Source organism: Mesoplodon bidens (assembly GCF_964165515.1).
Source record: "Mesoplodon bidens genome assembly, chromosome: 14".
NCBI classification, from domain to species: domain Eukaryota; kingdom Metazoa; phylum Chordata; class Mammalia; order Artiodactyla; family Ziphiidae; genus Mesoplodon; species Mesoplodon bidens.
The window spans coordinates 60,315,476-60,330,870 of record NC_138170.1 but is presented as its reverse complement, the minus strand read 5'-3'; the positions used below and the strand labels follow the sequence as shown (position 1 = coordinate 60,330,870).

At 41.0% G+C, this 15,395-nt stretch overlaps 1 protein-coding gene across 3 annotated transcripts in view; it reads left to right on the top strand.

Moving 5' to 3' along the window:
• The window catches only part of CRIM1 (cysteine rich transmembrane BMP regulator 1), a 207,038-nt gene that overhangs the window by 36,952 nt on the left and 154,691 nt on the right, over window positions 1–15,395 (top strand). For all 3 annotated transcript variants that reach the window (XM_081253960.1, XM_081253959.1, XM_081253958.1), the window contains exon 2: window positions 12,287–12,460. In XM_081253960.1, the coding sequence (XP_081110086.1) occupies window positions 12,287–12,460 (174 nt within the window). The remainder of the gene's footprint in view (window positions 1–12,286; window positions 12,461–15,395) is intronic.

The window sequence follows — 15,395 nt, the reverse complement described above, 5'->3', positions numbered from 1 at the left end:
GTCAGCTGCTCTTAACATTTGCATCTGGAGCCTGGACAGCCCATTCTTTGCAGCCTTACACACTCATGAGCGCAGGCTGCTTCCTTCAGGGCATGGGACCTCACAGATATTTACTCTGAATGGAGACTAGTTTCTTCAGAATTAAATATAAGATCCAGGGGTAGTTTTTAGTTTTTTTTGTTTTTTTGGCTGTGTTGGGTCTTCATTGCTGCACGTGGGCTTTTCTCTAGTTGTGGCAAGCGGGGGCTTTTCTTGTTGCGGAGCATGGGCTCTGGGAGCATGGGCTTCTGTAGTTGCAGCACGTTGGCTCAGTAGTTGCGGCACATGGGCCCTAGAGCAAGCGGGCTTCGATAGTTGCAGCGTGCGGGCTCAGTAGTTGTGGTTCATGGGCTCTAGAGAGCAGGCTCAGTAGTTGTGGCGCACAGGCTTAGGTGCTCCGTGGCATGCGGGATCTTCCTGGACCAGGGATTGAGCCCGTGTCTCCTGCATTGGCAGGCAGATTCTTAACCACTGTGGTACCAGGGAAGTCCCCAGGGGTAGTGTCTTCATCATGATTTTTTAAACACGGGAGAATATCTCTAGCTTTTTCATTTGTACATTCAACCTCCCCGGACAATTAAATGTAGTGGAAAGTTCAGCCACTAGAGCAGCCATTTCTTGCACTAAAGGAAGGAATTGTAACAAGTTTATAAGCCTTTTCTTAAGGTGTTCATTTAACTGCGAAGACTTCCTTTTATTGTGAGAAAACTTGCTCCTGAAGTTTTTATAACATTAATGTGCTGGGGGAAATCACACATGAACCAACACACCTTCTGCATTATACTGACATCATTTTGTTCCAAATTATGTATAACTAAAATCACGTTAGAGAAATGTGTTTTTATGGTTCAGTAGTAACTGTTAGGGGAAGAGGTACCCAGTATTTTGTTATTTGTCAAACCTGGGTCCTATGTTGTCTTGGCCTAAGGGTACCAGCAAGACACGCTGTTTAGAACAGCAGATCTCAAAGTGTGGACCACAGACCCCTGGGGGGCCCTGAGACATTTTCAAGTAGTACATGAGGTCAAAGTTATTTTCACAGTAATATTAACATATTATTTACTTTTATTCTGTGTCAACATTTGCACTGCTGGTGCAAAAACAGTGCTGGTAAAACTGCTGGCATCTTAGCATGAGCACAGGCTATGGCCCCAAACTGTGTTAGTCAGTCACCGCTATGCACTTGCAGTAAAGTAAATACTAATAACCAAATAACAAACCAAATAAAAAATCAGTTTCCAGTCTGCTTCTCTGGTGAGACAGGGGCGGGAGATGCTCTCCTCAGCTCCTTGCCTGGGTGGGCAAGTCAGGCTCTAGGGCTGGCAGAAATCCTTGTTTAGCAGTCCCACCGAGTTCCGCAGAGTGCTACAGCTGAGCAGAGCGGCTGCTTGGGACTACTGCTCCAGTGGTGCAGAAAGCCTTCTTGGAATCTGACATGACATCACTTTGGGACCGTTGGCCAGCTGCTCCTGACTTGGCCACATGAAGGCTCAGACTGTCCCAGTCTCTGAACTGAAGAGAACCAACACTATTAGCATATCTCTCACCACCATGAATGCAAGGTATTTCAATGAAGAGTATCAGGAGGACATCTACAAATCCCAGACTGGCATGTGTAAGTTCTGAGGAATGGTGGAATAACCCAATGTATCTGGGTGACCTTTGAGGACAGCTGAGACACAGCTACAACAGGGCAGTGGCTGGCAATCAACTCCTAGCCCATCTTCTCCAGCCGTGTGGCTGACAAGGTCTTGGTGCCCTGGCCGGCTGTCAGGCCTAAGCCTCTGAGGTGGGAGAGCTGAATTCAGGACATTGGTCCAACAGAGACCTCCCGGCCCCACGTGATATCAATCGGTGAGAGCCCTCCCAGAGATCTCTGTCTCAACACTAAGACCCAGCTCCACTCAACGACCAGCAAGCTCCAGTGCTGGACACCCTGTGCCAAACAACTAGCAAGACAGGAACACAACCCCACCCATTAGTAGAGTGGCTGCCTAAAATCATAGTAAGTTCACAGACAACCCAACACACCACTGCACTCGGTCTTGCCCACCAGGAAGGCAAGATCCAGCCTCATCCACCACAACACAGGCACCAGTCCCCTCCACCAGGAAGCCTACACAACCCACTGAACCAACCTTAGCCACTGGGGGCAGACACCAAAAACAAGGGAACTACAAACCTGCAGCCTGCGAAAAGGAGACCCCCAACACAGTAAGTTAAGCAAAATGAGAAGACAGAGAAATATACAGCAGATGAAGGAGCAAGGCAAAAACCCACCAGAACAAACAATTGAAGAGGAAATAGGCAGTCTACCTGAAAAAAAATTCAGAGTAATGATAGTAAAGATGATCCAAAATCTTGGAAATAGAATGGAGAAAATACAAGAAATGTTTAACTAGGACCTAGAAGAACTAAAGAGCAAACAAACAATGATGAACAACACAATAACTGAAATTAAAAATTCTCTAGAAGGAATCAATAGCAGAATAACTGAGGCAGAAGAACGGATAAGTGACCTGGAAGATAAAATAGTGGAAATAACTACTGCAGAGCAGAATAAAGAAAAACGAATGAAAAGGATTGAGGACAGTCTCAGAGACTTCTGGGACAACATTAAATGTGCCAACATTCAAATAATAGGGGTCTGAGAAGAAGAAGACCAAAGAAAGGGACTGAGAAAATATTTGAAAAGCTTATAGTTGAAAACTTCCCTAATATGGGAAAGGAAATAGTCAGTCAAGTAGAGGAAGCAGAGAGAGTCCCATACAGGATAAATCCAAGGAGAAACACGCCCAGACATATACTAATCAAAATATCAAAAGTTAAATACAAAAGAAATATTAAAAGCAGCAAGGGAAAAGCAACACATAACATATAAGGGAATCCCCATAAGGTTAACAGCTGATCTTTCAGCAGAAATTCTGCAAGCCAGAAGGAAGTGGCAGGACATATTTAAAGTGATGAAAGGGAAAAACCTACAACCAAGATTACTTTACCCAGCATGGATCTCATTCAGATTAGATGGAGAAATTAAAACCTTTACAGACAAGCAAAAGCTGAGAGAATTCACCACCGAACCAGCTTTACAACAAATGCTAAAGGAACTTCCCTAGGCAGGAAACACAAGAGAAGGAAAAGACCTACAATAACAAACCCAAAACAATTAAGAAAATGGTAATAGGAACATATATATTGATAATTACCTTAAATGTAAATGGATTAAATGCTCCAACCAAAAGACATAGACTGGCTGAATGGATGCAAAAAGAAGACCCGTATATATGCTGTCTACAAGACACCCACTTCAGACCTAGGAACACATACAGACTGAAAGTGAGGGAATGGAAAAAGATATTCCATGCAAATGGAAATCAAAAGAAAGCTGGAGTAACAATTCTCATATCAAATAAAATAGACTTTAAGATAAAGACTATTACATGAGACAAACAAGGACACTACATAATAATCAATGGATCAATCCAAGAAGAAGATATAAAAAATTGTAAATCTTTATGCACCCAACATACGAGCACCTCAATACATAAGGCAAATGCTAACAACCATAAAAGAGGAAATCGACAGTAACACAGTCATAGTGGGGGACTTTAACACTGACTTTCACCAATGGACAGATCATCCAAAGTGAAAATAAATAAGGAAACACAAGCTTTAAATGATACATTAAACAAGATGGACTTAATTGATATTGATAGGACATTCCATCCAGAAACAACAGAATACACATTATTCTCAAGTGCTCATGAAACATTCTCCAGGATAGATCACATCTTGGGTCACAAATCAAGCCTTGGTAAATTTAAGAAAATTGAAATCATATCAAGTATCTTTTCCGACCACAATGCTTAAGACTAGATATCAATTACAGGGAGAAAACTGTAAAAAATACAAACACATGGAAGCTAAACAATACACTACTACATGACCAAGAGATCACTGAAGAAATCAAAGAGGAAATCAAAAAATGCCTAGAAAGAAATGACAATGAAAACACAATGACCCAAAACCTATGGGACGAAGCAAAAGCAGTTCTAAGAGGGAAGTTTATAGCAATACAATCCCACCTCAAGAAACAAGAAACATCTCAAATAAACAACCTAACCTTATACCTAAAGCAATGAGAGGAAGAAGAACAAAAAAACCCCAAAGTTAGCAGAAGGAAAGAAATCATAAGTCAGATCAGAAATAAATGAAAAAGAAATGAAGGAAATGATAACAAAGACCAATAAAACCAAAAACTGGTTCTTTGAGAAGATAAACACAATTGATAAACCATTAGCCAGACTCATCAAGAAAAAAAGGGAGAAGACTCAAATCAACAGAATTAGAAATGAAAAAGGAGAAGTAACAACTGACACTGCAGAAATATAAAGGATCATGGAGATTACTGCAAGCAACTATTTACCAATAAAATGGACAACCTGGAAGAAATTGACAAATTCTTAGAAAAGCACAAACTTCTGAGACTGAACCAGGCAGAAATAGAAAATATAAACAGACGAATCACAAGCACTGAAATTGAAACTGTGATTAAAAATCTTCCAACAAACAAAAAGCCCAGGACCAGATGGCTTCACAGGTGAATTCTGTGAAACATTTAGAAAAGAGCTAACACCTATCCTTCTCAAACTCTTCCAAAATATAACAGAGGGAGAAACACTCTGAAACTCATTCTACGAGGCCACCATCACCCTGATATCAAAACCAGACAAAGATGTCACAAAAAAAAACTACAGGCCAATATCACTGTTGAACATAGATGCAAAAATCCTCAACAAAGTACTAGCAAACGAATCCAACAGCACATTAAAAGGATCATACACCATGATCAAGTTAGGTTTATCCCCAAAATGCAAGGATTCTTCAATATACACGAATCAATCAATGTGATAAACCATATTAGCAAATTGAAGGAGAAAAACCATATAATCATCTCAATAGATGCAGAAAAAGCTTTTAACAAAATTCAACACCCATTTATGATAAAAGCGCTCCAGAAACTAGGCATACAGGGAACTTAACATAATAAAAGCCATATATGACAAACCCACAGCCAACATCGTTCTCAGTGGTGAACAACTGAAACCATTTCCACTAAGATCAGGAACAAGACAAGGTTGCCCACTCTCACCACTGTTATTCAACATAACTTTGGAAGTTTTAGCAACAGCAAACAGAGAAGAAAAAGATATAAAAAGAATCCAAATCAGAAAAGAAGAAGTAAAGCTGTCACATTTTTGCAGATGATATGCTACTATGCATAGAGAATCCTAAAGATGCTACCAGAAAACTCCTAGAGCTAATCAATGAATTTGGTAAAGTAGCAGGATACAAAATTAATGCACAGAAATCTCTTGCATTCCTATACACTAATGATGAAAAATATGAAAGAGAAATTAAGGAAACACTCCCATTTACCATTGCAGCAAAAAGAATAAAATACCTAGGAATAAACCTACCTAAGGAGACAAAAGACCTGAATGCAGAAAACTATAAGACACTGGTGAAAGAAATTAAAGATGATACAGACAGAAGGAGAGATATACCATGTTCTTGGATTGGAAAAATCAACATTGTGAAAATGACTGTACTACCCAAAGCAATCTACAGATTCAATGCAATCGCTATCAAACTATCAATGGCATTTTTCACAGAACTAGAACAAAAAAGTTCACAATTTGTATGGAAACACAAGAGACCACGAATAGCCAAGGCAGTCTTGAGAAAGAAAAACAGAGCTGGAGGAATCAGGCTCCCAGACTTCAGACTATACTACAAAGCTACAGTAATCAAGACAGTCTGGTACTGGTATAAAAACAGAAATATAGATCTATGGAACAGGATAGAAATCCCAGAGATAAACCCACACACATGTGGTTACCTTATCTTTTTTTTTTTTTTTTGCGGTACGCGGGCCTCTCACTGTTGTGGCCTCTCCCGTTGTGGAGCACAGGCTCCGGACGTGCAGACTCAGCGGCCATCGCTCACGGGCCCAGCCACTCCGCGGCATGTGGGATCTTCCCGGACCGGGGCATGAACCTGCATCCCCTGCATCAGCAGGTGGACTCTCAACCACTGCACCACGAGGGAAGCCCCTGGTTACCTTATCTTTGATAAAGGAGACAAGAATATACAATGGAGAAAAGACAGCCTCTTCAGTAAGTGGTGCTGGGAAAACTGGACTACATGTAAAAGAATGTAATTAGGATACTTCCTCACACCATATACAAAAATAAACTCATAATGGATTAAAGACCTAAATGTAAGACGAGAGACTCTAAAACTCTTAGAGGAAAACATAGGCAGAACACTCTATGACAGAAATCACAGCAAGGTCCTTTTTGACCCACCTCCTAAGAGAAAGAGAAATAAAAACAAAAATAAACAAATGGGACCTGATGAAACTTAAAAGCTTTTGCACAGCTAGGGGAGCCGTAAACAAGACGAAAGGACAACCCTCAGAATGGGAGAAAATGTTTGCAAACAAAGCAGCTGGCAAAGGATTAATCTCCAGAATATACAGGCAGCTCATTCTGCTCAATACGAAAAAAACAACGCAATCCAAAAACGAGTAGAAGACCTAAATAGACGTTTCTCCAAAGAAGATATACAGATTGCCAACAAACACATGAAAGGATGCTCAACATCAGTAATCATTAGAAAAATGCAAGTCAAAACTGCAGTGAGGTATCACCTCACACCAGTCAGAATGGCCGTCATCAAAAACTCTACAAAGAATAAATGCTGGAGAGGGTGTGGAGAAAAGGGAACCCTCTTGCACTGTTGGTGGGAATGTAAATTGATACAGCCACTATGGAGAACAGTTTGGAGGTTCCTTAAAAAACTAAAGGTAGAACTACCATATGACCCAGCAGTCCCACTACTGGGCATATATACCAGTGAAAAAAACATACTTCAGAAAGAATCACGTACCACATTGTTCATTGCTGCACTATTTACAATAACCAAGACATGGGAGCAATCTAACTGTCTGTCAACACCTGATGATGAATGGATAAAGAAGATGTGGTACATGTATACAATGGAATATTACTCAGCCATAAAAAGAAATGAAATTGAGTTATTTGTAGTGAGGTGGATGGACCTAGAGTCTGTCATACAGAGTGAAGTAAGTGAGAAAGAGAAAAACAAATACCGTATGTGTATACATATATATGGTGTCTAAAAATAAAAAAAGTTCTATAGAGCCTATGTGCAGGATAGGAATAAAGACACAGATGTGGAGAGTGGACTGAGGACATGGGGAGGGGGAGGGGTGGGCTGGGACGAGGTGAGAGTGTGGCATGGACATACTCTGCCACATGTAGAATGGATGGCTGGTGGGAAGCAGCTGCATAGCACAGGGAGATTAGCTCGGTGCTTTGTGACCACGTAGAGCGGTGGGATAGGGAGGGTGGGAGGGAGACGCAAGAGGGAGGGAATATGGGGATATGTGTATACATGTGGCTGATTCACTTTGTTATACAGTAGAAGCTAACGCACCATTGTAGAGCAATTATAGTCCAATAAAGATGTTGGGAAAAAAATCAGTTTCCTTTAAGAATGCCCTTTATTGAATCAGTACAAGTTATTAATTTTATTAAATTTCAACCCTTGATTATACATCTTGTGAATATTCTCTGGAATGAAATGGGAAGAATGCATGAAATAATTCTGCCTACTTAAGTCCCACGGTTGTCTCGAGGTAAAATATCATTTCCTGGGCCTCCCTGGTGGCGCAGTGGTTGGGAGTCCGCCTGCGGATGCAGGGGATACGGGTTCGTGCCCCGGTCTGGGAGGATCCCATATGCCGCGGAGCGGCTGGGCCCGTGAGCCATGGCCGCTGGGCCTGCGCGTCCGGAGCCTGTGCTCCGCAACGGGAGAGGCCACGACAGTGAGAGGCCCGCATACCGCAAAAAGAAAAAAAAAAAAAAATATCATTTCCTGGTTTCTTCTAAATATCCAAGTGGAGATGTCAGGTTAGCAGTTAGTTATAACTGACTCTTTGCTGGAGTACTCACATATTTGCATATATCTGAACATGCATGAATTCTAATTCATACATGAAATTATCACATTTCTTTCATTTTGTATATAGAGAAAATCACATTCGGATTTGGTATCTTGCAGAAGTTACAAACTTAAAAATACATTTGCACAGGTATCTCAATTATCTGGACCTTTCAGGCTCGGAGACTGCATCTTGTCCTATGGAGAGCACTAAGAAAAAACTACTTTATATAGTTAAAGGGCAGTACTCCTGTTTTTAATCCACCCCCCACCTTGTTCTTAAAGTCCTGACTTGTCCAAGGAGAAATCAGAAACTATATCAGAATCAGAACCTTGATTCTTGTGCTGTATATGTGGATTTACTTAGGAAAAGAGATTTTAAAACATCAAATTTGCCAAGTGCTGTCAGCGGCACTGTTGGGCTCAGATTTGATTTCTGTATAATCAGACTTCACTAAATTTTTGCTTTCAATCCCTGTTGGATGGCTGTTACATTAAAGTATAATGTTCTGTAATAGAAAAACATAAAAGCATTTGTCTCATAAACATGTTGTACTTGATCCTATAAAGCAGTGGTTGCTAAGGGAACTGTTTGCCAAGAAGAAAAACAAAATATTGATTAGGATGGGGGGCATAGAATTGAAAGGGTTTCCTCTCAAAAAAGAAAATAAGAGCATGTAAGACATTTTTCGCTTTAGAGTCAGATGCCTCCTGACTGGACAGGGTGGCCATGACATTTCCTGAGGGGATGGTCAGGCTTACCTGTGCACGATCGATCAGGTGCAGCCTGTCGCTGTTGCCAAGAGGCTTCTGCTGAGAACAGTAAGGAGCTGGAGAGGGCATTAAGGGAAGTTGCCTTTTAATTCTGATTCCACACTCAGGGGATATGGTCTTCCTGTGGGGAGGCAGAGAAAAACATCTGGCAGTGAAAACAAATTGGCCCTGAGATGGACTTCTTGGAGGGGCTGTTGATGTCAGCCAGCTGATAAGAGGCTGAAGTCTAGAGCTGAACTGGGAAAGAGACTAATGACAGTTGATGCCTAGAGAGAAAGGTACCAAAGTATGTCTGAGCATTTCTTCAAAATGCCTGCCTCATTAATGCTTCACTAATAAGGTTTTTGAATAAGATTTTTACTATGTAAACATGTTCATTATAATGAAACATGTTTTCCTTGTTATACATCTATGCATTTGTTTACAAGACATTTTCTGTTTAAAAAAAAAAAGGGCCTCCCTGGTGACGCAGTGGTTGAGAGTCCGCCTGCTGATGCAGGGGACACGGGTTTGTGCCCCGGTCCAGGAAGATCCCGCATGCCGTGGGGCGGCTGGGCCCGTGAGCCATGGCCGCTGAGCCTGCACGTCTGGAGCCTGTGCTCCGCAACGGGAGAGGCCACAACAGTGAGAGGCCTGTGTACCGCAAAAAAAAAAAAAAAAGCATAGTCAACAGCATTGATCATACCAGTGACATGGAAAACTAGATAGAGTTACTGAACGCTTGTACTAAGTCCTGGGGTTAAGGGGGTTCAAAGTTGGTTAAGACCTGGCTCCTCCTGCACATGAGGACTCTGTCTAATGGGGAAGTTAGACTTGCATGAAACCATTATTAGAAAGGGTAAGAGGTGTGCACAGGTGTTTGTAGGAGCGTGGAGGATAGAGAGCTCAGAGTTAGAGAAGACTTCTCCAAGAGGTAACATTTGACTTGGGTCTTGAAAAATGAATAGGAGTTATCAGAGGAAGGAGGGAAGGAGGTGTTCCAGGCGATGATATTCTGGGAGCAAAGGCATGGGAGCATTTATTGAGGGTTTGTAGTGAGAATCTGTGTGCTTATTGGAGCGTTAGGATGTGTGAGGGATTGGTGCACGATGAGTCTGTACAAGTAGGTACAAGCTGTATCATGAAGAACCTTGTATTATACAATAAGAAGTTTGGACTTTTTCTTGTTGGCAAGAGAGAACCAATGAGCAGGCTTGTCTTTTGAGGAAGATGATGCTGGTTGACAGTGTGGGAAATGGGGGAGTGCAAGGAGACAGGTTAGAGGATGCCGCAGTGGTTCAGGAGAGTGATGTCTTCAGGGAGTTCCAGTTACGATGGAGGGAAGGGATGTTTATTGTGGAAAAAAAAAATCTGCATCAGAATCCAGTTGATTTGGTGATACATTAACTGCATATATTTACAAAGATAGCAGTAAAGATTTCTTCTTGGAATATGGGATGGGAAAGAGGAGAAATGCAGTTTTTCAGTGGTTCAAATGTTGCTTGAGTTTCTTACTGATTTTTAGGTTCCTAGGGTTGAACTAATTTTGAATTACAAATTTGAATATACGGTAAAAAGAATTTCTTTATGGTAAATTTTGCTGTACTATATTAGGCTGGTGGTACTAATAACATGTCAACAATTAAACATAGAGATAAGAAATTGTTTACGTGAGCCATTTTGTTACGTGTTATAATCAAAGACTAAATGATCACCTAGTTTACCGTGTTGAGTTGTTTCAGTATATTCTATTCTGGTTTTCCTTTCAAAGTAATTTAGTAATTTCACTGTCGTGTTGAAGATAGGAATGTTCCTTTGTGTGTATACATGTTATATACCTGTCATTTCTAAAGACCAAATACAGGCTAAATAGGAAAATCTTAAAACAGATACCTTGTGTTTTTGTTTAAACTTCTAAAATTGTTTTCCTAAGAGATGAAGCTTTGATCAAATAAGAGAGCCTGATCTTCTGAAATGAAAACACAGGAGATTTTCTATTCTCCCTTTTCAAATAATCACCCTGAAGCTCTTTATTTTGTAAATGATATCCTTCTAAAGACCCCTTGACAAGAAAATTATTTATTTCAGTGAGGGAGAACAGTCTTTTCCTGACTTAGGCAGTAAGTCAGCGATGTCACCAGAAGGAAAAGTTAGCCTTATAAAAATTATAGCCATTCGTTTGCGCTGTCTTTTGTGAAAACACATTCTTAAGATGTCTTTATACCTGCCTTACTTTGAGCAGCAAGTTTAAGTATCTTAAATTCAAGCACTTTTAAAAGATTCTCTCCAGATATGGTTATCAGAAACATGTTTACTATTTAATAGTCAGTGCCCAGTTAAGGTGTGATAAAGTATCTATTAAAGATAATGTTAAGAGGGGGGAAAACTCATAACATCACAGAGACTCAGAGAAATAGTCTGGTTTCCTACAAGCGGCATTTCAACTCTGAGGAATATTATTAAGGATTGAGTCTTGCTGTGGTTCTGGCATGTTTGTTTCATTTGTCTGAACTGGTTCCCATGAAAGTTGGTTTTAAAATCCACTTTATTTCTTACAGTCAACTCCATTCCATGACCCAGGACACTGATATGGTGTTAGCCGCAGACTTTGACGGCCTCAGCCTCTTACTAGGCTGTAGCCCTTAGTTTTGTTTGTTGTTGTTTCTGGCTTTGGTTGTGGGCAGTAATGGACATTAGCATTTGTACTGAAGTGCATTGGAGGGCATCTCCTCTGTTGTATCCCATTCCTGACTCCTTGGGTGGTGTCTGGTTACATTTATTAGCACTGCCTTGATACATGAAGTTGCAGAGTTGTTTTAAACCTGAAGCTCATCTCTACCAGATGGGGTAAAAAATTTGGGGGTTTTTTGGAATAATTTTGTAGATTGACAGATGTAGTTTTATTGAACATGGGAAAATCCTGGAATCTTTGTTTAAAATTAAGAAATTTAAAGGAATCTCAATTGTTTCTGGAATAACACATCAGAGGAGTAGTGGTTTTTGATCAGAAACGTTTGTATATATAGCTAGTTAATTTTGACGTGTATGGCTATATTTCAGTCTTCTCATTTACTAGGAGGTTGGGTTTCATTCATTTGTAAAATTGCAGCCAAACTGCGTTGCGTAAATTGAGGTGTCAAAATCGGATGTTAATCTTGACATCCTCGCACTTTTTTTTTTTTTTTTTTTTTGTGATACGGGGGCCTTTCACTGTTGTGGCCTCTCCCATTGCAGAGCACAGGCTCCAGATGCACAGACCCAGTGGCCATGGCTCACGGGCCCAGCCGCTCCACGGCATGAGGGATCCTCCTGGACCGGGGCACAAACCTGTGTCCCCTGCATCGGCAAGCAGACTCCCAACCACTGCGCCACCAGGGAAGCCCCCTCGCACATTTTTGCTTTCAGACAGGGCTTTGAATGAAGCTAACAAGCAAACATTATGTGGTTGTTACTTGTTTTACAGATGAGAACTGGGATGATGACCAACTGCTTGGTTTTGAACCATGCAATGAAAACCTTGTCTCTGGCTGCAATATAATCAATGGGAAATGTGAGTGTGACACCATTCGAACCTGTAACAATCCCTTTGAGTTTCCAAGGAAGGATATGTGCCTTTCAGCTTTAAAGAGGATTGAAGGTAAGTACACATTTTCAGTCATAAGCGTTAGCATTGTGTAACTCTGAGCAGTGATGGTATTTGAGCTGGAAAAGGCAAAGACAAGCTTACAGAGATTGGCAGCTTTGATAATCTCAAACAAGATGCAGAAAATTGACTAGGTACGGACGTGATGGCATATGTGTGCCTGTGTGTCCACGAACGTGTGTGTTTCCTGAAAGCGGTGGAATGGTCATGCTGCGGTAGTATGGCTAGGGTAGTTTGTGCCAGCCTGCCTAGGTCACCTCTGCATAATGGATGATTTCACACGTGGCATGCTTGAGGTCAGCATCTGTTGTTACCATGTCCATTCCGCATGATTTACCATAGGATGGTGCTCCATGAGGAGAGCGCTAATTAGAAATGCAGCTCATCTGGCAAGAACGTGCATCTCTTTAGAAGAGGTGGGAGATTTGTGCAATGGCGATCGGAGGCTGAGATTGGCTCAAAATCATATAAGTGTGGATGGGTCATTGGGTGCTTCCCCTCTGGAATGAAGTCAGAAATCACATTAAAATAACAAGAAAATAACATGGCCCATAACTTTTATACATCCATGCATAAAACCTAGAAAAGAAATTTAGGAATTGAAAATATGAAGTAATCAGGTAATTAGGAGTGGCATGCCCAGAGCTGAGTGCTGTGCCTCACCACGAGAATTAACAGAGGGTGTGGCATGGGCTTGAGTCTCAGCCCTGCCCCTGATCAGCATTGAACTCTTGCTGAGCCCCAGGTTCTGTTCAGGGAAGAAAGAAGACTGAATGAGACCTTCTTAAATATACCTTTTGTCTCTACAATGATGCTGCTCAAAGATGGAGAAGTTGGTAATATAGTTTGGAATACCCAGGATTTTCCAAGTCCAAAATCAAGCTTATAAGGGCAGTAGAGCAAGGGCTGAAGTTTTTGAATTGTATTAAGTTTCTCAGACATATTAAATGATAGTAAAGAATGGGAAATGTGCAGTAGCCTCTAAAATAGCATTTCTCTTTGTGTTTACCAATGCTGCTGAATCTTTAAAAGAGAGTATGATAGAAAACAACAGAAATAAAATTTTGGAAACACAGAGAGTCTTAGATAACATTTGTTCTAGTCCTTGAATTTGAAAATTGAAAAACTCAGCTCTACACAGTGGAAGACTGACAAGCCAAGGTCTAATCATGTAAAGTCTTTTTTGAATCACATTATGCCATAGACAACACAGTTACCAAACTCGTTTTTATTGTCTTGCGGCTCTTTGCTCCCCCCTGTCTTCACCCCCGTTGTCCGCTGAAAAAATAGTATATTTTGCCAACTTCAGTGTATAAACTTTCATGGGTAGAGATGAAGTGGTCAAATGTCTATTAAATTAATTATTCATTCAGATTTTATCACGTCATATAAAATAATACAACAATTTAGAGTATTACTTTTTGCTGTTCTTATATTTCACAAAACTGTTTTAGTCATATTTCAAATGCCTCACCATCACTGTTACTGTCTTTGCTGGAGCTGATTTCCGTGTCATTTAACACTGTTTTCTGAGCACACCCTCTTTATTGCCATCTAAGTTGTTGGAGATGAAGCAGATTTTGAATCCAAGTTACCACAAGAAGTTTTGTTCCAAAACACGGTGTCTTTTCACATAAAACTAGGACAGTTACATTTTTAATTAGTGAGGTGTGTATTTTTGATCTTTACAGTGTGGAGATTGACTGTATTGATTTTTCAGGTGTTTCTGAAAAGGCTGTTTACAAGATCCAGCACTTCCAATTTTGACATCATTCCCTCATAAATAATTACTGTGGCTGATTAAATTTCTCTATGCGCCCCCTCCCCTTGTTTTTTTTAACGGATTCTGTCTGATGGCTTCTTTATAATCCAAAAGTAGGATTGGTTGAGGTCATTTAAGGTTTATGTATCTTCCACAAATCGTACTTGTTTTTTTTTTTAAATAAAGCACCCTGTAATATTTGAGGCCTTGTAAGAAATCAATATTGGGGGATTTCCCTTTCCTGAGAGATAATTTTGAAGAAAAAGCTCTACTTCTTTTCAAGTATATATTGCAAATGAAAGAGTTAGTGATGGTATATCACTGTATATAATTAAATCATTAATAAATGCAGTGAAAACTTGGAATGCTATAGGAATTTAGGGCCAACAAATTGTGACCTGGCATTATATGATAAGGTATGGTAGAGGAGGAGTCTGAACAATTTGGAATTTGGATGGTGATGGATTCCAGGAAGAAGAATGATACGGACAAAAGAATAAAATGTACAAGAGAGAGTTGCGTGACTTACATGAAAGACACTTGGGAGGGCTTCCCTGGTGGCGCAGTGGTTGAGAGTCCACCTGCCGATGCAGGGGACACGGGTTTGTGCCCTGGTCCGGGAAGATCCCACATGCCGCGGAGCGGCTGGGCCCGTGAGCCATGGCCGCTGAGCCTGCGCGTCCGGAGCCTGTGCTCCGCAACGGGAGAGGCCACAACAGTGAGAGGCCCGTGTACCGCAAAAAAAAAAAAAAAAAAAAAGACACTTGGGAAATAAATCTAAAAGAGCAAGTTTATTTATTTTTTGCCATGGCAATAAAAGTGCCGAATCCTAACCACAAGACCACCAGGGAACTCCTGTAAAAGGGCAAGTTTTTATGTTGATAGGTAACAGGAACTAAAGATGGGGAGGCAGGACAGGACCAGGTGGTGAAATGTCTTCCCCGTGGCTCAGGAAGCTTAGGCCTGGTGACAGGAGCTATCAGAAATCACTGTAGGTTTGTGAGCCGGCAGCAGAGCGTGGAGAAGTCAGTGTTAGGCAGATTGGGGTTTGGGGGCGTGGAAGGAATTTGCAGGTGGAGCTTGTTGGAGAGCTGTTTCCGTTATTTAGATGTGGTGTCACAAGAGACTGGTCTAGGGGATAGCCAGGGAAAAGCAAGGAAGAGATGG